This window comes from Coturnix japonica, chromosome Z, assembly GCF_054131305.1.
Source record: "Coturnix japonica strain WE chromosome Z, WE-NBRP24, whole genome shotgun sequence".
Lineage (NCBI taxonomy): Eukaryota > Metazoa > Chordata > Aves > Galliformes > Phasianidae > Coturnix > Coturnix japonica.
Genome location: NC_140702.1, coordinates 52,828,998 through 52,850,043, shown reverse-complemented (window position 1 = coordinate 52,850,043; position 21,046 = coordinate 52,828,998). Strand labels below are relative to the sequence as shown.

At 43.9% G+C, this 21,046-nt stretch overlaps 2 protein-coding genes across 6 annotated transcripts in view; one reads left to right on the top strand and one right to left on the bottom strand.

Annotated features, from left to right (window-relative positions):
• The first annotated feature begins 982 nt into the window (after positions 1-982).
• HMGCS1 (3-hydroxy-3-methylglutaryl-CoA synthase 1) overlaps positions 983-21,046 on the top strand; it is a 28,804-nt gene continuing 8,740 nt past the window's right edge. Inside the window, exons 1-11 of one of the 5 annotated variants that reach the window (XM_085529578.1) lie at positions 983-1,032; positions 3,052-3,509; positions 3,873-3,998; positions 4,522-4,686; positions 4,862-5,030; positions 5,154-5,324; positions 5,703-5,809; positions 6,143-6,268; positions 6,573-6,736; positions 7,155-7,261; positions 17,146-17,669. In XM_085529578.1, the coding sequence (XP_085385704.1) occupies positions 3,062-3,509; positions 3,873-3,998; positions 4,522-4,686; positions 4,862-5,030; positions 5,154-5,324; positions 5,703-5,809; positions 6,143-6,268; positions 6,573-6,736; positions 7,155-7,247 (1,569 nt within the window). In that variant the 5' untranslated portion in view covers positions 983-1,032; positions 3,052-3,061 and the 3' untranslated portion in view covers positions 7,248-7,261; positions 17,146-17,669. Of the gene's footprint in view, positions 1,033-2,194; positions 2,249-3,051; positions 3,510-3,872; positions 3,999-4,521; positions 4,687-4,861; positions 5,031-5,153; positions 5,325-5,702; positions 5,810-6,142; positions 6,269-6,572; positions 6,737-7,154; positions 9,723-9,774; positions 9,886-17,145; positions 17,670-21,046 lie in introns of those variants that run through there. The other 4 variants (XM_015848667.3, XM_085529579.1, XM_015848670.3 and 1 more) reach the window with 4 other exon arrangements.
• NIM1K (NIM1 serine/threonine protein kinase) lies at positions 11,201-20,637 on the bottom strand. Its single transcript, XM_015848672.3, has 4 exons — positions 20,393-20,637; positions 19,083-20,233; positions 14,044-14,312; positions 11,201-12,061 (listed from the first exon to the last, which is right to left on the bottom strand). The coding sequence occupies exons 2-4, from the start codon at positions 19,372-19,374 to the stop codon at positions 11,312-11,314; spliced, it is 1,311 nt and encodes a 436-aa protein (XP_015704158.1). The 5' UTR covers positions 19,375-20,233; positions 20,393-20,637; the 3' UTR covers positions 11,201-11,311.

Below are 21,046 nucleotides of genomic sequence, written 5' to 3'. Positions count from 1 at the left end.
ATGTACACCGACTGACGTCAGTTTGTCAGAAGGTTGCAGAGTAACAAGCGCAAACAAAACTCTCAGTTTCTCAGTAGTATTTCTCAATTCTCGCACTGTGAAGATTTGTGACAAATCACTGTTTCTGATGATTACGGAACAGTTACAAGTTCAAATCTAATCATAGAGACAAGACAGGCTCTAAGGCTCTCCATGAGGTCTTTCCCTGTCTTTTCACACTGTTTCCACCTGCCCATGATGGTGGAAATCCCCCAGCCGTGGTGATGCCCTGTATGTCAGCTGTGCCAGTCTTCTTGCTGCAGCCATCACCAGCTGCCAAGGGAGTGTACTCCGTCGGTGTTTTACAACCAGCGTATCCAGGTTTTAAAACTGGTATGCGATTTTTATCGAGCCATTTCCCATTTGTCACACTCACACACACAGAGCCGGCAGGGCGACACTCCGACCTCCGGTCCCTGGGGCGGCTGGGCACCCTGCACGGCTCGGGGTGCGGCGGGCAGAACCGGGGCCGCCCCCAGACCCAACTCCACGACCGTCCTGCGGCTCCGGCCTCATGGGGCCAGGCCCGGGTGACACACGGACAACAAACACGACACGACACGAGCGGCCCAGCCGCACTCGCCGGGCCCGGCGGGCCTCGCCCCGTTGCTAGGCAACAGGCTGCTCGCCTCGCCGGGGACCGCCAGCCGTCCTACTCTCACCCGCGGTCGGCAGCGCGCTTCCATTGGCTGCCCGCGCACTGCGCTCGGCTCCCATTGGGCGCCCGCTGCCTCTGCCGCTCTCTGATTGGCGCGCTGCCCTCTGGCCACGCCGCGTCACTTTCTCACACCATCCCCCCCGCCTTCTCCCACGGCTGCCGGCCGGCCGGAGGGCGGGACTTGTGAGACGACGGCTGTGATTGGTCGGGAGAGCTGTCGCTCAGGGCTTGGGCGGGAGCGCGGGTGGCGGGGCGGTTTAAAGGCGCCGCGTGCCGGCTGCCCGTGTCCGCTTCGCCTCCGGTGTGTGTGTGAGACGGGACAGCGCCTGGTGCAGGTGGGAGACGGCGGGGAACCGAGTGTGGGGCAGGAGGGGTGCGAGGGATGCAGAGCAGGGGGCTGCCGGGTACGGGCAGATGGGCAGCGGGTTGTGTCTGGGTTTTGTGCCTTTATAAGGCTGGTAGGAAATGCTAACAGCAATTATAGAGAGCATCTGCCTAATGAAGCCACTGGGAAAATGTATTTTCTGGGTGCACCAGCAGGAAGTTGTATCTTGCAGTGCTGCTCGCTCCATACGTGCCCGTAATGGGATGCGAAACAAACCCAAACCAGCCTTGTTGCTCCTTTATACTAAAGCATCTCAGATTTCCTTCGAATGGCTCTTTGAGGTACTTCTCAACTTCCACCAGACATCGGTGGCTCAGGTTTGTGTGAGGCTGGTCCATGAGGACAGAAAGCTGTTTGTCTTAGGTGCATCTATCTTCTCAAAGGCACCGACCTGCTGAAGATGCCTGTGCCCCAGTTTCTTGCAGTCAGAGCAGTCGTGCAGAGCTTTTACATTGCAGTGCCCGCGGGTAGCCCTGGCTTTGCTTTGTCGGGTGTGTTTGAAGTGCTGTACGGACAGCACGGCATCAGCCCTCTGCAGAAAGCCTTTGGACGAGAGAACTGCAGAAATACGTGGGATTAAATGATGCTTCTCATCGCCAGTGTCTGCTGAGGGCAGGCGTAGGGGCGGTGTCATCTTCAGCCCCACCGGTGATGTAAACCCATCCGGTGTGTTGAGCTGTGAGGGAGATGTGCCTGAATCACAGCCTCTGTTGTAGGGCTGTGACGTGTCCGGTCCATTACATGCTGTTATCTTTGTCCGCATAATTTCAGTTCAATCTCCCCGGATGGGGTGATGCACAGGGAGGCGGTGCTGGTGTCGGGATCCTGCTCCGTGCTGTGAGGTGGCACAGGCTGCCTGTGCAGGCGGTGCTGCCCATCGTGCTATAGGGGCGGTGCCGCAGTGCCATGCTGTGAGCTGGGCTGAGCCTGAGGTGTTCGGGCAGCCGGATGCTGGGCTGAGAAGCTCCCACCGGCATCTCCAGCCGAGCCCCGTACCCGGGCTCAGCGCCGCCCCCATTGCCGGCTCCAGGTGCCGCCCGCCCCCATTGCCGGCTCCCACACACCACAGGGGGCGCCCGCCCGCAGCTCCGCGCTTGCGCACATCTCCAGCTGGAACAGCCGCGCATGCGCCCGCGCTGGCAGGCGGCCATGGGCTTCCGCAGCGTGTAGGTACCGGGCCGGGCGGGCAGCGGCGGGACGGGGAGGGGGAAGGAGGGGAAAGGAAAGGACGGGGCGCGGGGCGCGGTGTGCGGGGCACGGGCGCGGCGGGAGGCGAACGGGCGGGCGCGGCTCCCTCCGTCCGGCGGCGGCCTCTGCCCGCGGCCAGGACCCGGTAACCTTGAGAGCGCCCGGACGGACGGACAGTGAGCAGCGGCGGGGCCCGCAGTGCTGGAACCGCGACATGTGCGGACGGGCCGCGCTCGTTACGAGCTGAGCGCCGTCCGGTCAGCTCAATAGCTGTATGAGGACGTATCCGTATGGGGACGTGGCGGGGCCTGGCGGCTGCGACGCTGCGGAAAACAAAAGCAAAACTCTGTGTGAAACTGAGACCTGTGTGCAGGAATAGAACTGCGTGTGTGAAGATCGACGTGTCTCAAACGCTTCCATCGTGTGTTTCACTGCCATGAAATGGCAGAGTACATCCAGCTCTACTGCTGCAAGTTTATTCTTGATTGAAAAACACACTTTATAATCATAGTATCACAGTCTCGTGCAGGTTGGAAGGGACCTTAGAGATCATCGAATCCAACCCCCTGGGATTCGAGCCTCTGTGTAGCACAGCGCACTTCTACCACTTGTGCCAATGTGTGTTGTAAAATTTACAGTGATGTTTACAGTGTGCTCAGGCCACAAGTCTAAAACTCGTTACTATTTCAGTAGACCTGCAGAAGGATGGAGTGTATGGAGTATGTCGCTGGTGATGGATGTGGGTAAATGAGCCGTTCTTCTGTTTCTTCTTTGCTTGCAGATCTGCCACAATGCCTGGGTCTCTTCCAGTGAACACCGAATCCTGCTGGCCCAAAGACGTGGGCATTGTTGCTCTGGAAATCTATTTTCCCTCTCAATATGTCGACCAGATGGAGCTGGAGAAGTATGATGGCGTGGATGCAGGCAAATACACTATTGGGTTAGGCCAGTCAAAGATGGGCTTCTGCTCTGACCGAGAGGATATCAATTCCCTCTGTTTGACTGTGGTTCAGAAGCTTATGGAGAGGAATAGCCTTTCCTATGACTGCATTGGGAGACTGGAAGTTGGAACGGAGACAATAATTGATAAATCAAAATCGGTGAAGACTGTCCTGATGCAGCTGTTTGAAGAGTCTGGTAATACAGATGTAGAAGGAATTGACACAACCAATGCGTGCTATGGAGGCACTGCTGCTCTCTTTAATGCTATTAATTGGATTGAATCCAGTTCTTGGGATGGTAAGTTCAGGGTATTTTCTTTGAAGTTACATCATTCTCTACCACTGAGTAGTCTGCCTATACTTACAGCATCTGTGATTAATTGTATAAAACCCAGAGGGCAAGCTATTGTAATTCTTCCAGTCTTAAATGCTCTGGATGTTTGCCACTAATTAATTACATACAAGAGATAACAACATGGATAATCACCAGATAATCATCTTTTCCTCTAAGTTTTCCTTCACTTTTTCTGCCAGTAAAGTGTAAGGGAGGAAGGGATTGAAGAGACCCTTAATCCATGTTCTTTATAACCAGGGGCTGGAAGTCACTGTTGGCTGTTAAAATACTGATTCGTGCCTTATTGTTATTTCTGTGTTTTTACAGGACGTTATGCACTTGTGGTTGCTGGAGACATTGCTGTGTATGCCACTGGAAACGCCAGGCCAACAGGTGGAGCTGGTGCTGTTGCGATGCTAGTTGGTCCAAATGCTCCTTTAATTTTTGAGAGAGGTTAGTCCTATGAAAAGATAAGCACTTTTTCCACCAGATACCAGATTCATTCTAAAGCGTGTCCTGTTTTTTTTGTTTTTTTTTTTCCTGGGGTGTTTGAGGGCTGGATTAACCTCCATTAATGTCAGAAACTGCGTTTTGTCTCCTCTTGGTTTTGCTTACTTGGCCAAGTCCTAACATAAGAAGCAGCAAGAACCTATTAAAGGTGCTTCTGTCTGTTTTTCAACTTGGGCATTCTCCAATTAAAATTGATAAAGAATGGGTTAAAGCTGAATAACAGAGCACCCTATTTTCAAGAATAAATGATTTGTTATTTGCTACGCTCAGTTGTACTGTGCTTGAATAGCAGGCATCTGAAATCTGAAAAATTCTGAAATATTACCTAGAAGGGCCTGAAGTCCCAAGGAAACCTGTTTATTTAGGGCCAGACATTACTTGTTTTCCATATTTGTTAAAGTATGTATTCAAGGTGAATGAAAGGTTAATCAAGTAACTTTCGGCTTTGTCAAATTCTCTCCATTAGGACTGCGTGGAACCCACATGCAACACGCTTATGACTTCTATAAACCAGATATGGTCTCTGAATATCCTGTGGTTGATGGCAAACTATCTATACAGTGCTACCTCAGTGCATTAGACCGCTGCTATAGTGTTTATCGCAATAAAATCCATGCCCAGTGGCAAAAAGGTATGTCACCTCTTAAGCTGTTATTGCACTTTAAATGAGCCTGCCAGCAGGAGTTAGACTTTTTGCTTTTTGTATGTTAACATATTGAGATGACTGAATCATGTCATCCAACTATTTTATTTTAATAGTTGAATACAAAAGATAATTTCTAATACAAATTTCCTGCCACTTCCAGAGGGGACAGACAGACGTTTCACCTTGAATGACTTTGGATTCATGATCTTTCATTCTCCCTACTGTAAACTGGTACAGAAGTCTGTGGCAAGGCTGTTGCTGAATGACTTTCTCAGTGACCAGAATGCAGAAACATCAAATGGTGTTTTCAGTGGTCTGGAAGCTTTCAGGTGAGAATGGCTGCTGTCTTCTTTTTTCGGATGGTATTAACTAGTTAAACATTGGAAATGTTTTTCCTTCCTGTTTGTTTTAATAATGGTTTCTAACCACTTTTTTCTTTTTTTTCCAAATAGGGATGTAAAGCTTGAAGATACATATTTTGACAGGGATGTGGAAAAAGCTTTTATGAAAGCTAGTGCAGAGCTCTTCAATCAGAAAACCAAAGCTTCCTTACTTGTGTCCAATCAGAATGGAAACATGTACACGCCTTCAGTCTACGGTTGCCTTGCTTCTCTTCTAGCTCAGTAAGCATAAAACTGGAAAATCAGAGTCATAGCTTTCCGTATGTGAGCATTTTCATTTTGAAAAACCCTTTGTAAAAGTACCATGTAGCAAGTGTTTTCCTATTAGACTGCCTTAATTAGTAAAACTACGTTACACAATTAGTTCAAGTGATAAGTATAGTCAAAATTTCTATGTCTGAAGCTGGTGAAAAGCACTGCTTACTGCTTTTCAAGGCAGGATGTCATATTTTAATGTGGCATAGCCTTCTTACACTGCTCCAAACAGCCCAGTACCATGTCAGGGCTTTTTTGTTGGTTTAATTTTTTTTTTTATTTAATATCTGAAACTTTGTTTACACGCAGTGTTATTTTCTAAACCAACTGTTATTTCATTTACAGGTACTCTCCGGAGCACCTTGCAGGACAAAGAATTAGTGTGTTCTCATACGGCTCTGGTTTTGCTGCTACGCTGTATTCCATCAGAGTTACACAGGATGCCACTCCTGGTAAGAGAAAGGAGATGTAAATTAACTCTTCTGCATAGCTTACCTCTGACTGCTTTGTTGTATTACCCACCAGCTTAGTAAACCTGTTGAGCAGCACTTAATGACAGTAACATAGAATGTCCCCTAGAGCAAGATCACCTTTAAAGTACCTCCTTAGGCAAATAGCATTTTCAGATGCTACGAGTGTTTTGCTCAAGTCATCAGGAATTTTTCTAACTAACTAGAAGTTCAGCTTCTAAAATGCAAAATATCTTGAATAGCTGTACAATGCTAATGTGTTAATGTGCAGTGCTTAGCACTGGTGCTACCCTACATTACTGGTTTCTGTTGTAGGTTCTGCACTGGACAAAATAACTGCCAGCCTTTCTGATCTTAAAGCAAGACTTGACTCAAGAAAATGCATTGCACCTGATGTCTTTGCAGAAAACATGAAGATTAGACAGGAGACACATCACTTGGGTAAGAGCTTCATAAATTTAAAATGTTACTAATCCTACAGCAAAATACTTAGTACAGAATTTACATGGCTATAATTAAATGTTTTGTATGTAGAATGAACTGGATGTCCAACTTTTTCTTCATCTGTAAAGATATTTTTCAGTAGTTTGTATTTATTGGCCTGATGAGGCTGCAGTGAAAATGCAGACTTGGTTTTCCTGTCTTTTTACTTCAAACTGCAACACCTGATGGCCTCTGTTTTATAAAACACTTGACAGGAACCAGCTGACAGTACATCATGGGCTTTTTTTTGCTCTGTTTACAGCCAACTATATTCCACAGTGTTCAGTAGAAGATCTCTTTGAGGGGACATGGTATCTTGTGCGTGTGGATGAGAAGCACAGAAGAACATATGCACGACGCCCAGTTATGGGTGATGGACCCCTGGAGGCAGGAGTTGAAGTTGTCCACCCAGGCATTGTTCATGAGGTGAACACTGAGTGCTCTTTTAAAGTTTGATATAAATGATTGAACGGTTTATGTGTTTGTCACAGCATGTGTATGTATGTTAAAAGAGAAAGGGGTTTTAAAAGTTCTTTCAAATGCTTTGTTAAAATATGGAACATGGAAACAAGAAATGTTTTTAAAAAACAAAAGAAAAAAAGGACATTGGATTTTAAAAAGCACATTTCATCCTAACATGTATGAATGAAACTGCACAAGAATGAAACAAGAAGAAACAGACTGTTTTCACACACTCATTTGCATGAGCCATGACTGATTTTAATGACTTAAGACCAAACCATCCACATAGCATGAATGTTTTTTGGAAGTTGGACTAGCCATGAAGTATGAATGTGTGTGAACTAGAAAACTGTATTTAATGCTTTTTTTCCCTTCCTCTTAGCACATCCCAAGCCCTGCTAAGAAAGTGCCAAGAATCCCTGCAACAACAGAGTCTGAAGGCGTTACTGTTGCCATTTCCAATGGGGAGCATTAAGATACCTCTGTGAGGTGGGAAATGGAAAAAGGTGTGAGGGTAGGATGAAAGAGAGAAAAGATTACAGTAGTACTGGAGTTTCATTATACAGTAGTACTTAATTGGAGCATGAAAAAACTGTTTAAACGCCTTGAAAGGATTTGTTGTAATACTATGTGCTGATATTTATAGTATTTTCAGAACACTAAAATCATTAATATACTTGGGGATAGAGTGACTTGCTAGGGGCTTTGTGGGTTCCTTAATGTGTCTGAATTTTTTAATTGCTGAGTAGTAGTTGTAGTCTATTACAAGGTCTTTGTACATAGAAAAGAATGGATCTTCTGCTTGCTTTTCCCATGTCAAATGACTTGAAACCTACACTGTTAAGTTCTACTTGTACTTGCAAAAGTCTGAGCTTTTAATGTTAGGGTTCTCAGTGCCTTGACAGTAACTAGTCAGTCTAATGAATACTGCACTTCTCTTTCCCTTTATCACCTCCCATTTCTTCTCCCAGTCTACCTCTCCTCACACCATTGCTTTGGAAAAGGTGTAGAACCAAATAACATTACTGGAATGAGATTACTCTTCCTCCATATGAATGACTCGTTCAAGAACTGCAAGGCTGGTAGTTTCACCCTCAAGAAACTCTGTAACTGACTATGTTAGTTACTTGGTAACTCCACCTGCTATCCTTTTTGTGTGTTTTGTGCCTGCATTAGAAATCACAGAAGCCTGCAGGGAAAAAGGAATTGCAAGGGAGACAGACAGTTCTTCTTGGTAAGAAAGGGTAAATTTCTTGAACTGCCTGATATGGCACTTTTTCAGGATTACCAAACTGTAACATAAACATTTAAGGAAGAGGACTTATAAAACAAAACTCACAGAATCACAAGGTTGGAAAGGACCTACAGGGTTGTCAAGTCCAACAGTCCTTCCATCACCATTGCTTCTATAAGCTACCAAACCAGATCTTGTAGCTCCTCATCCAGACACCTGAACATTGCTGGGGATGGTGACTCTACCACCTCCCTGGGCAGGCCATTCCAGTGCCTCACCACTCCCTGACTTCCTTATATCTAATCTAAACCTCTTCTGGTACAACTTGTGGCCATTTCTTTGGGTTCTGTTTGTTGCCTGGCTGAAGAGGCCAAACTCCTCCTCATCACAACCTCTCTTCAGGAAGTTGTAGAGTGCAGTGAGGTCTCCCTTGAGCTTTCTCCAGCCTAAGCAATCCCAACTCCCTCAGATACTCCTCACAAGACCCCTCACCAGTTTCATTGCCCTTCTCTGGACATGTTCCAGAGCCTCAATGTCTTTCTTGTATTGAGGGGCCCAAAAATGAGCACAATACTTGAGGTGCAGCCTCACCAGTGCTCGGTACAGACAGTGCTCAGTACAGAGGGATGATTACCCCCCTGTTCCTGCTGGCCACACTATTTCCAATGCAGGCCCAGATGCTGTTGACCTTCTTCGCCACCTGGGCTCACTGTTAGCCCATGTTCAGAAGAGCATCAACCAACACCCCCAGGTCCCTTTCGTCTTCACAGTCATCCAGCCACTCAGCCCCAAGCCTGTAGCGCTGCATGGGGTTATTGTGGCCAAAGTGCCAAACCTGGCACTTGGCCTTGTTGAACCTCAGCCCAGCAATCCAGCTTATCTAGATCTATTTCAATTAGTAGAGCTGCTTTAATTGGTAAACTGAAAAAAAGATCATTTTGGATGTCCTGAACCTGGAACTCTGGCCTCTTGCTATTCTTTATATAATGCATTTCTAAGAGACAGTTTCTAACTTTGGATTTGGCATTGAACTTCAAAGTTCTTGTCTCTGTTGGGGATGTTGTAGAAGTGGGGTCTTTTCTTTCTTTTTTTTTTTCCAGACATGCACGATAAAAGCTATCTGTCTTGCAAGTGGTAGATACATATTACTTATGGGGATTATATTCTGGCAGCTTTTTAAAGCCCAGATTAGAAATAAACTATGACATGAGCCTTGTAAGCTTGTAATATATATTTAATTGAGCTAATGTACAGAATGAAGTTTTGTTGAACTTTTTTCTTTGCTAATTCTACAGAGCTACGTATCATAAAGTAGCAAAAAACCATATTCATCTGTTTAAATCACAATCTTTTTTTTGTGTGTGTAACAAAGTGTTTGTAATATCTGTCACTTACTAGGATTTGGTAACTTGCTGTATTTGTACAGTCAAGCCTTGATAAAAATTGATGTTTATAATTTGATGGAGAATAATCTGTTTGTTCTGCTGAAAGTGATGGAGAGGTGATGCATGAAAATAGTGTTTGCAGGTATTTTGGTTTAGGTTGCCCTCATGAAACTTGTCCTGGCACCAGAAAGTAAAAATGCCATGGAACAAAAGTCCATTGCTGGCAGTGGACAAGCCGAGAATTGAGCTGCTACTGGCAAAAAGTTAACCACAGGGGCCTCACTGTGAGCAGATCCTTTATTAAAATAAAGTTTGAGATGTTTGAAACACACTGCAGTAGTGCTGACTTGTTGGGTTTTCAGGATGCAATTTTTCTTTAACAGGCAAGAAAGAGGAAACTGGCCTTACGAAAGCTTGAAGTTCTGGGGTCACAGTCTTTGTGGACCTCTTGGATTGTTGTCTTTAATATGTCATTAAAAAAAAATGGAAAGAAAGAGTTGCTGAGGCTTGTGGAAAATCATTATTTCAAGGCTTTGTTTCAAGATATCTTAAATGTTTTCAGGTTGCATGGTGGAGGAATTCATTCACAGCCTATGAAGTAATACTGATCTCATTACTGTATTTTGGAAGGTGGTATTGTTTTATGTCCTCACAGACTGTGAATGGGGGATTGGTTCTTTGTGTGTGGCTGAGTCTGGTTGAACCTGGTTTCCCACAGGTAGTTTTTCAAAGTTGTCCTGTTGCTTATTTACATTACTCACTCTTTGAGGTCAAGAAAACATCTAATCAGTCCCTGTAATAGATAAGGCATCCAGCTTTTATATTTGAGAGCACTAGCTGTACCTCTCTAAACCTTTCATTAATTTACTTGCCTTAACTAAAATCATTCAGACTCTGCCTTAGTGGAGGCATTTCAGTTGTGCATGTTCAGAGGGAAGCTACTGCACTTTTCTACTACTGCGTTTGTGCTGGTTGACCAAAGTATAAATTACCCAGATAAAAGGTGAAGATGGGTTGGGACATGGCAGCATCTTGGTGACACTCAGAAAAACTGTAATTGTCAGGGTATCCAACTTACAACTTGTGGTGGTCAAGAGTATCAGAATCAGTTTTGTACCAGCCTTGCCAAAGTAGTGTGACAGAAGGTTAGTACAGCCTGTAACCTGATTGACTTTGGTACTGACAACAGCCATGTTACATAGAAAGATATCTAGTGCTAAAGCAAGAATTTCAGAATTTAAGAGTATGTTTATATCTGTTTATTTATTGGAGTGCAGCTCTATTCCAAGTGTGTAGAGACTGTGAGAATCATACAAGTAGTGGAAAGTGTCAGAAGATTAATGGTTGGTTACCCGTCCAGTTAGGCACTAAAAACTGCAACCACGCATGCAGGGTTCAAGTAGCACATCTGAATTTGCCTTTGAACTGTTACAAGTTAAGAACCATGGTCAACAGCAGCACGGCTCTTTCTTTAACTAAAATGTAATGAGAGCTGTTTCTGTTGTTGGATATAGCATATTCAGTTCATTTTTGTGTTTAAACTGAGCTCTCTGCAAAAAATCCTGTTTGCAGTGGTATAGTTGTGTCAAGCTAAGGTGAAACTTGTCAAGAAGTTAACTTACGTACTGGAAGCTCTGAAGCGTGTCATGTTGGATCTTTATTAAAAGATCACTTCCACTGATAATTCCTTACTTTTTTTACTTGAGTTCTTGCACTAGTTATACCGTGTTTCTTGAGCAAGGGATAAACAGATACGTTAGAGCTCTGCATTTGGGCACTTCAGATGTGAGCTGAAAAATACAAAGGAGATGAGGCAAATTTGGTTTATTTAAAAATTACAAAAAAATGCAACACCAAAACCTGTGAGAAGTGAATAAAACCCTTTGCTAAGCGTGCTGAGTATTAAGCCTGTAGTGTGGTTTACAAAATAGAGCACAGCTTGGATGTGTGCTTTATACTGTTAAAAGAGCTGATTCCTTTATTTACGTCTTGTTCCTTGGGATCTGGGTGGGACATTATAGGGACGCATTCGAGTGCCCTTTTCTTTTGTACTTTATGTAAAACAATCCTGTAGACACCTGTTATTGAGCTGCGTGCGTCTCTTCCCCGATTATTTTGAATATGTTCTTCTGTGATTCCCAGATCTTTCAGAGCGTTTTTCACTTCAATTTCTTCCTCTTTGAGCGTATTGATCTCCGATAAATACTTAGGATCCAGTTTAAATGGCTGTAAAGGTTTTGGGTACTGTATCCCCTGCATCCACTCGCTGTTCATAATGAGTTTGACAGAGTATCGTTCTGTTGGTACTGGCTGAAGGACTCCTTTTATCAGTTTCTGGCAAGGTTCTGAGAGGCAGGGAGGCAAGCTGTATGTCCCGTCAAGAATGCACTTTTTCAGTTTGGCCACCGTATCTGCCCGAAATGGCATGATCCCCGTTATCATGAAGTATAACAGTATTCCTAGTGCCCAGATATCTACATAAACGCCAACATAGTTCTCATCTCGGAAGAGTTCAGGTGCAGCATAAGGAGGAGACCCACAGAAAGTATTTAAAGTTTCATCTCTTTTACTGATGGTGCTGAATCCGAAGTCTCCCACCTTAACGCAGGTGTTACTGGTGTAAAAAACATTTTCTGCCTTCAAGTCCCGATGAATGATATTATTCTCATGCTGTAGAAAAAGAACACAGGGTATTAGCAAGTGGTTAAGTGACAACTCCTTATCACTGATTAATTACTACATAGGAAAGGGAATTAATGATCTCAGACACAGAAATAAGCTTTGCTATGAAACCAAAGGTTGCAAGTTCATCTTAATTCTCTGCTGGTAAGAAAATGACTGAGTAGGTGTGGAAATGTAATTATACGTACTTTGAAGGATAGCAACGTCTTGTCAACAAGGAATTAGTATTAAGCAGATGTGATGGCATTATTGCTAATCCTTTGTGACTCTGTATCTTCCTATGCTAAGTATTTTGTTTCAGGATTCAGAGCACATGCTTTTGAAATAACTACATTTCTGTACTGATGTAACAAATATATATGTATTTTAAGTATGAAAAGCCATTTTTGCATTTGTTCTGAGCATGCAGACTTATGAACTGAAAGCTTCTAGTTCATTGATAACGTGAAGTGAATGTGATACCAGGTAAGAGAACTGTAGCAACTGTCCTAGTCTGTGATCCATGTCCTAATGTCTAAAACTGGCAAGGAAAGAGGATCACAAACCTGTGCCTGGTGATAGTTTATGTCCTCGTAGGACGTGCAGTATTGTCTTCTAGTTTTAGAAATCTGAAGTAAATAGGCTGCAATGTGTAACTTTATTTTTAACTTCAGAAATGGAAGTGCCAGATGTGCTCTGCTGAGTAGACACATAACTCTGCTGACTCAGTAAGGGTTTAATTTCATCTTTGAAATGGCTAGGAAGAATGAAAGTGTTTGAGCACTCCCTGTCCTTACCCTTTAAGTAAGAGGGTGCACATGGAGACATTAGAGAATCCTTGTCATCAATAACAAGCAAGGGTCTTTGGTCCTCATGTGGGCTGGCAACAGTAAGGTGGGATATAAGTGGCCCGATTTTAGTAGATAAGCAAAAAAATAAAATATTTTTTGCAGAAGAGTGTGTGTATGACTAAAAAGGCTGGTGAGCTTGGAGGTGTGGATTTAATGGTAAGAAATACACACAGTCTTTAAGATCCAGTAGATCCTCAATCCTTGTCCTGTGGAGAAGATGTTGAAGCTAATTCACTTAAAGACATTTGATTGTTCTGTCAAAATACATTAATACGTTTTTCATATGTGTTGTTTGCAATGCATTTCTAGATGTCTGACCTGGAAATACCCTTGCTTTCAGCTTCCTTCCTGTTGGAGCCTGAGCCCATTCCATGGCTGGAGAGTATGAGCCACCGGAGGGCACTCTGAGCCAGCCTTAACAAACAACTAGTTTTAAGTCAAATGCAGATCAGACTTCTCATGGCTTTTGTAACGCTGTTCTAAGCAGCTGTACTGACTAAGCAAGGTTCAGAGAGGTTGCACTGGAAGTCGTTAATTACTCTTTTATGCCCTTATAGAATGCTTTGGATTTTAGGAAATGCATCATTCTAAGTCTAGTTGCAGTGATGAAGACTAGACAAAAGGAAGTCATTTGCTAAGCATTGACATCACCTAAGCAAGGAACAGGAATTAACTGTCTTATGCACCAGTATCCCACATTTGTTAGTAAGCAAGCTGGGTGTCCGCAATACATAACAGACCTCTTCTCAGGACTGCTTTCTTCTTGCAGAAGAGTGAGTGATGCTGTTTTGAAATAGCTGTGGGGTGAAATTAAGCTTTGCTGCCTGATCCATACAACAACTTGAAGTGGTCAGGAGAAATGCTGTTATTGAATGGACGGCTCCACCCACCACATGCTCTCAATTCAGCCTCCTCCCCAAACTTGTCAAGAAGAGAGGCAGTAAGTTCAGATGGATGTGAAAGCACTCAGGTATCTTTAAGACAGCATTTCACGAGCTGTTTCAGTCTTCAGAGATAAGGGCCTGAAATCCTGATAACAGTAAACTTACTAATTGGAAGAACTAGATACACCCTCAAAATCAGCTAACATGGTGAGGCTGCTAATGTGGTGAGCAACATGCCCATGGAAGAGTAACTTACCATGTGCTTCACAGCAGAAACAATCTGGGAGAAGATTATTTTGCACTCTGTTTCTATGAGCTTTCCTTCTGTCGTGATTTTAGTGAAGAGTTCCCCACCTCCTGCATACTCCATCACCAGATGCAGCTTTGAGAGTGTCTCCACCACTTCGTACAGCCTGATGATATTTGGGTGGTGGAGCTTTTCCATGCTGGATATCTCACGAGATAGCAAACGTTGAGTCTTCTGGTCTAGTTTTGTCTTGTCCAAAATCTTAATAGCTACTTTCTCTGAAAAGAAAATACTCTTCCATGTTAATTCAGCAAGTGCAAACTGTAATGCTATTTATGTACAATGCCCGGTTATATAACTAGAATGATGAATATAAGATAAGCTAGAGAGGCCTACTAAGCCCTGTCATCTTTCATGCACACCCATGTTCCTTACTGTCTCCTGCATCATTACTCACTGCTGATACAGCTAAAGGCTGGTAGGGTATTACAAGTGCTAATCAAATCCTGTAACATGTTCCTAGGCTGTCAAGCATGTCAGTACATATCTGATGGCAACAATTATCTGTGTTAGGTGTCTGGCTTGGACACTGTGGCTTTTAAAACAGAAATCTGTCCCCAGTCTGAGAGGAAGCCAGCACCCCTGCTCTGTTGTTGAGAAGGAGGTGGGCAAATGAGAGTCTCAGCATTACAGGATCCAGTAGCTGTGCTCCATTCAGAAGATACAGACTGTTCCTGCAGAGTGCCCTGGGCCGCAGAGCTTTCCCGTTTCCAACCTGGCTGTGTGCTCACGTTCATTAAGGGAAGTCTGTGCCTTTGTTCATATCTCAGTGCTGCTCAGGTGAATTAGTTACATGCAACAGCCCAGTGCTCACAGACTAATGGAGCTGCTGAATTTAAGTAATTTGTTCCAGAGCAGGTGGACTCCATTGGAGGTAGTGTAAGGACTTGGAGAATAACCCTGAAAGCTTATAGCAGATGTGTTTGTGTGTGTGTAACTTACAGAAATGTTACCTAATGGCTTATCCCATATCCCCACAAGTTACCAAAATCAGTGTTGCAGAGGTTTGTCTTTCTCAGGATAGCTGTGCCAGTTTTTCCAACGTGTTGATGCATGAGTGGCTCTTGGTACTGCACAGAATACAGGAAAAGTACAATTTTATGTCTGCACCACAGTGGGATGTGAATTCACACCACAGATTTTATACCAAGGAAGGACATAAAACAGTGACATAGAATAAGATGCAGGGATCCTGTGAAACAGCTAATCAGTCTTATACGGTCCTAGTAATGCAAAGCTGTGGTTAACTTCTTGCTTCTGTAGCGTATTTACACTAAGCTAAGGGCCTTGAAATGCTAATACACATATACAGCTTCGCGGTATCAACAGGGTAGCTCAAAAAGCTCAGTGAGAACTGCTCTTATGGTTCTGTATGAAAGCTGGTAGGTCACGGCATTTATCTTGAACACAGCTGGTATTGGAGGGATTAGTCTGGTTAAAATAAGCTTACAGTGCCTTTGTATAACTTACTAAGACAGCAAAATTAAACGGGAACATGGTCGTTAAAAATGTTTATTCTTGGGGAAAAAGCTATTTCCTTAGCAATTCTTCATTCTTATCATTTTATTTCTAAGAAAAGCTTCATGTTCTAGAAGAGAAGGTTGAATTATTAAAAAATAAAAGCTGTTACTTTGGAAGAAGCATGACGAGGTCATTACAACTTCACATTTGGTAGAAAAACTTTCAAGGTGCTTTCATTTATACTGTTACAAAGTTATACACCTCAAATTTTGTGTTTCAATACACCTGAAGAGTTATTGATATATAGATATGCATTTATGTCCATACAGATTAAGAAAACTCCATGTTTGGTATATTTACGTTTCTCAGTAACATGAATTAGTTCCCCTACTACAGTGCAGCAGATACTCTGGAGCAGTGAGATTCTGAGAGCTGCTGACTTATCCCTTCCATCCCTTCTGCCTTCAGACAAAGTCTGAGCTGAGGAGAGGGCAGACTTCCCTGCTTCGTGTTGACTGCTGAGGCTGTTAGGAATGATTGCACCTACTGCACGGTGCAGACACTCAGCATGGTGAAACAGAAGGGAATGAGCTGTTCAATGGGAACAGCACGTGGCAGATTCTGGCAGAGCTCTGACTGCTGACCTAGGGGTGAAAGGCTGTAAAACCCTTGTCACATTGGTAGTATATTGACCCCCTGAACCAAGAGTAAAGTCTGTTAGCTCACGGTTGGTTTGCACAGGTAGATGGTACAGAGAAAACAATTCTACAGTTCTTGCAATCTTAGCTACGTAATTGCATTGTTACATCTTGATTTATAACAGTTGGAAGCATTTAGATTTTCAACAAGCAAAAAAAAAACCAAACAAACCCAAAACAAAACACAACAAAAAGCATCTTATAGGAGAAATAGAGTCACAGAATGTCCTGGGCTGGAAAGGACCTTAAAGTTCATCTGTTCCCATCCCTCTGCTGTGTCGTCTACTTTCTCAATACATTTTTACAGAGGAAACAAACAAAAAGGGTTTAGAACTGAAAGGCCTGATCTTGTTCACACAGCACCATGTATCAGGACCCACCTCATTAAAATCTGCATTTCTGCAGTTGTATGTGCATGCAGGATGGAGAAAACTAGCTGCCCTACAGTGTAAGAAAAGGCCTTTGTTTTCTTTCAAAACTGTTTCAGAAAAGAAAGAAAGAAAGAAAAAAAAAAAGAGCCTGGTTTCTAGATGCTGTATTTCCCTTGTATGGCAGCAGTCATTTTCATCGAGAAGTTTGTTCACCGAAATGCTGAAATTAAATATTAGAAGTGTTTTGACTGACCGTACGTCGAGATTTGAAAAGAGGTCTGAAGTCTTAGTGAATAAGAGAAGAAACGGTTGAGAAATTATTTCAGGAAGAAGTAGCACATGCTACGTTGGTAAAAGGAAATAGAACCGAAACCAAGTGGGGGCAGCGCGTCCAAATAACCCAGTAACATCACAGCACCAAAGAGTTTCCTGCAGCTGCTGAACAACCAGGGCTCTCTCTGTGAGAGCAGCAGAGTTCTTCATCCATTTTGATGCTGCTGGTTTGTTATTTCCCTTTTCAGCCTCTTTCTTTTGGGTGTTCTGCTGCAACTGAGCACACAGGCTGCAGAACAGCACGCACCTGACTACAGAATCACTACAGAAACTGAACCTGGTGAAGAACGAAATTGTTTTCTTTTTCAAGTGGAGGGAAATGTCAGCAGAAAGACAATGCTTAGAACCTACAACAGTAACTGAAGAGATGAGTATGTGCAAGATGTACACGTACCTCCCCCTGCCACAGGGGAGGCCTCTTTTTTTTACATCTCTGCCAAAAAGAGACTTTTACTCATTAGCATTGTGCAGACACATCAGTTCATTAACAACACAGCAATGAACTTCTATTGGAAGAAGGAGACTTCTCTTTTGAAGGGTGTGTGTATGTGTGTGTGCTTATGTAGGGGAAGTGCACCCACACTTGATCCTATAGTCCACCCCAGCTGCATATTTTATGATGCCAAACTCAAAAGCAGGATCGGGTAAGATAATGCTTTCTGCTTTCCCCTCAGCCTTCCTTCTAAATAACAGTTGCAAACTTACCATCAGATGCCCTAAGTCTGGTTTTGGTATTTAATCTGTTCAAATTTACTGTGTTTGCCAAAGTCCAAAAGTGTTCAATCAACCAGCCCTATGCAAATGCTAAAGCAACCCTGTCTCCTAAGGAACTTCAACAGGTGAAAGCTCCACCCGGCTCAAATTCATCTTCTCATTAGCATTCTTCCTGCTCCCAGTACGGGAGCAGCATTTCTAAACACAAGGCAGTTTTCTCTGGAAGGAAAAAGAAGCAACTTGCTTTGGGACAAGGAGAACAGGGCTGCCTTCCTGCAACAAGGAAGGAGAAAAGACAAACCCAGATAAACAAACCCTTTAGGCTTAGACAGACCTCCGTTTTTTGTATTTATTTTTTTGGGGGGGGAGGGGGGGAACAACAAACAAAAAACAAAAATAAAAGCACAGGAACAGACAATACCACCAATCCTGCACTTCCCGATGCAAAAACATCATTATAACTGGGCTCAACACCAGCTTCCAGACCTGCCGTCTGGGCTGAAATAGGTCGTCAGCAAAATTAGCAGCAGATAGTAAAGAGTGAAAGCTTTGGGGAGTATCTGGTCTTCTCACCTTCCAGATGGTGAAAGGGATGAGAATCGATTGGATTATAAAGGAAAGTCAGGGAGAAAAACTGAAAACAGTAATGTACAAAGACATGTGGAAAAGTAGCCATCCCCAAAGGAAATCAAGCACAGTTTCTGTTATGGTCAAAGGCAGCAGAAGAAACAGGATAGATGAGCGCAACTCCACAGTTACACCTGTAACCAAAGTGATTGCTGTGGTTACCTCGGTTCTCTAGCTCTCCATACAAGCAGTATATGCAGCATGTTTCTGTACTTTAAAAAGAAAAATAACTGGCAGTCCAGCACAACCCCTACCCACATCTGGCTGTACCAAAGCTTGTTTTCCTGCATCAGCTCAGCCTACACCTGTATTCCTCATCCCAGCTCTTTACCTTAGTGAACCACCTGCATGACACAATGCCACATTTCTCACCAAAATGATTAAAATTAGCCATTAAACAAAGGAAGCCTTGCTCCCTCCAGCTGTAGAAGGCCCATGCCCTAGCTAGGCTGCTCTGGAAGTTTAGCACGTGTGAGCTGGGCAGGGGAGTCAGCAGGTGGATGTTTGTTTGCAGCATTATGTGCAAAGTGTGGGGAGTCATCAGCCTGCAGCATGAGACATGCCACCCAAATGTGCTTCTGGCTTTCTGTCATGGATGGAGGCTACCCCAAACCTAAGCATTTATCTTTGTACTTGCTTATGGATTCACACAACAAAAAAGACACAAATAACTAGTATATGTGTATTGAAGGCTTGGTAGCGTTTTTCTTACCAAAGAGGTCAATTTGTGTATACACAGAACTAGGGCGACCAGAAACCAGGTGACTCACACAGCAGTGCCTACCTTTGGTTAGAGAATGAATCCCAAGTTTCACTTGTGAGAAATTCCCACTTCCTATTTCTCCTCTGACTCGATAGAAGCCAATTCTCTTCCCCAGGGTTAATTCTTTCACCACTTTTTCATTGTGGGACATATCCTGCATTAGCTTCTCAAATGGGGTCAGCCTCTGCTGCCTGCCCTCTTCATCTCCTCCACAGCACTCCTCACGCCCGTAGTCTTCTCCACTGTCCTCACGATTCCACCTGGCATAGCGGTGCTTCCCAAGACCTCCTCCATTCACAAATCCTGTTGTCATAGTCTGTAGGTGATCACTTCTCCATTGAACAGAATGTCCCAACAAGGAGTTTAATGAAGTGAAATATTTATCTGCAATACGCAATCTGTGCAAACAGCAACAAAACTGCTTACTGAAGGAGTCCAAATAGTAGCTTGGAATTCACCTCAGAAGTTGCATTTACACATTGCAGTTCTGTCCAAATTTGGAGATGGAATTTTATTCTATTTTTGTCCATTTCTCACTGTCAGTTTTAGTGTGTCAGGATGCTCGTCTGCAAGGTAACAGAGGCTCTGCAGTAAAACAGTAAGCTTTATGCAGAAATACAGTGCATTGCTTACATTCTATGTAGTACATTTGACATGAATGCGGAATATTTGACACCAATTTTTAGGCTTTATCTAGCTGCTTTGAAAACTAACTTGATAGAGAAAATTCAGACAAGTAGCTCATTAACTGCTCTGCATAAATCCCGTTGCTTCCAGTTCATTTTGAGTAGCTAACCTTAAGAACGTGGCTCCTGATTCTGGTACCAGTCCAAAAGCTGAACACGGGGTTTTGCTCTGATTCATTCCTCAGCCTGGGAGCTTGTCAGCGTGCCTTGCAAGTGACGGCCTCGAAGCCTTGCTGCAAATAGTCTGCTGCCCCTCAGTTTCCTTCCCATTGCTGCTTTCACAAAGCAACTGATCCTGGGAGATGACAGGAAAAGCACAATCTGTGCACCGACCAAAAGAAACGCAGCGCCTCAGTATCACTGAAGTCACATGGCAGGACAATACAGGATTAAGTAACTGCAATGTCACTTTAACCCGCCTTTATTTAGATGAGCTTTCTTTAACGCCTTGAGCCTTCTCAAATTTTTGCCAGACGCACGGTGTTCCTAAGCAGGCAGATGAAGAAAGTCATTAAAACCATTATGTAACAGCCGAGCGCTTCACTTAGAGACAGCACACCAGGCATCATTTTGCCAGTTTAACTCAATTTGTTTGGCAGCACATGGAAAGAAGTCCTCACTCTGAATACATAACTAATGACTTACCATTAAAATGGTACGTGGTGTGACAGCGGGCTCTAAACCCCAGCAACTCCACTATGAGGAAGAGGAGGGGCTGAGGGCACCAGTGCTGCTCGTCCTGCTCAGAGCACACCCCATAGGGTCAGCATCCCGCTGCTCTGCTCACCGGGCCGCCCGCGGGCCGTGCCTTCAGCCTGGACACTAATGGAACAAGCATCAGGACAGCCCTCAATGATGCAGCCAGGCAGTGGGCGCCTGTTCTGTGCTGCGCCTTTGAACTCCTCGTGCTCTCCTGCAGTGATTTTACTCCCATCTGAGCTTGGCACATCACACAGCTGCGCATGAAAAGGCCGTTTTGTTTTTGATAGAAAATAGGACGGTATAATCAAATCGATCTCAGATCTGGAATGCTGTCAAATCACGAGAGACAATGAATGAAAAGAAGTTCAAAGTAAAGAACTTGTAAACATTGCCCAAACTTTAAGAGAGTATTCAGATCTGTTTTATTGTGTCCTATGGATCTAAGCAGAGTCAGCCCCCTGACAAACACTGCATGTTTGCAACCATCCCTGGCCAAAACCTGAAACTGTAAGTGAAGGGAAACGGAGCACAGCCTGCGGGATCCCCGTCAGCCCATCCTGAGGAGCACCACGTGCTGCCTCTGTCTCCATTTATTTA

Bases quoted from the DNA above. Each gene is read 5' to 3' on its own strand.
- NIM1K (XM_015848672.3), bottom strand. From the start codon at position 19,374: ATGACAACAGGATTTGTGAATGGAGGAGGTCTTGGGAAGCACCGCTAT. The intron at 14,313-19,082 runs GTAGGCACTGCT...TTTTCTTTTCAG, and splicing joins GATTCATTCTCTAACCAAAG to AGAAAGTAGCTATTAAGATT. The intron at 12,062-14,043 runs GTAAGTTACTCT...CTTTTTCTACAG, and splicing joins TTTCTGCTGTGAAGCACATG to CATGAGAATAATATCATTCA.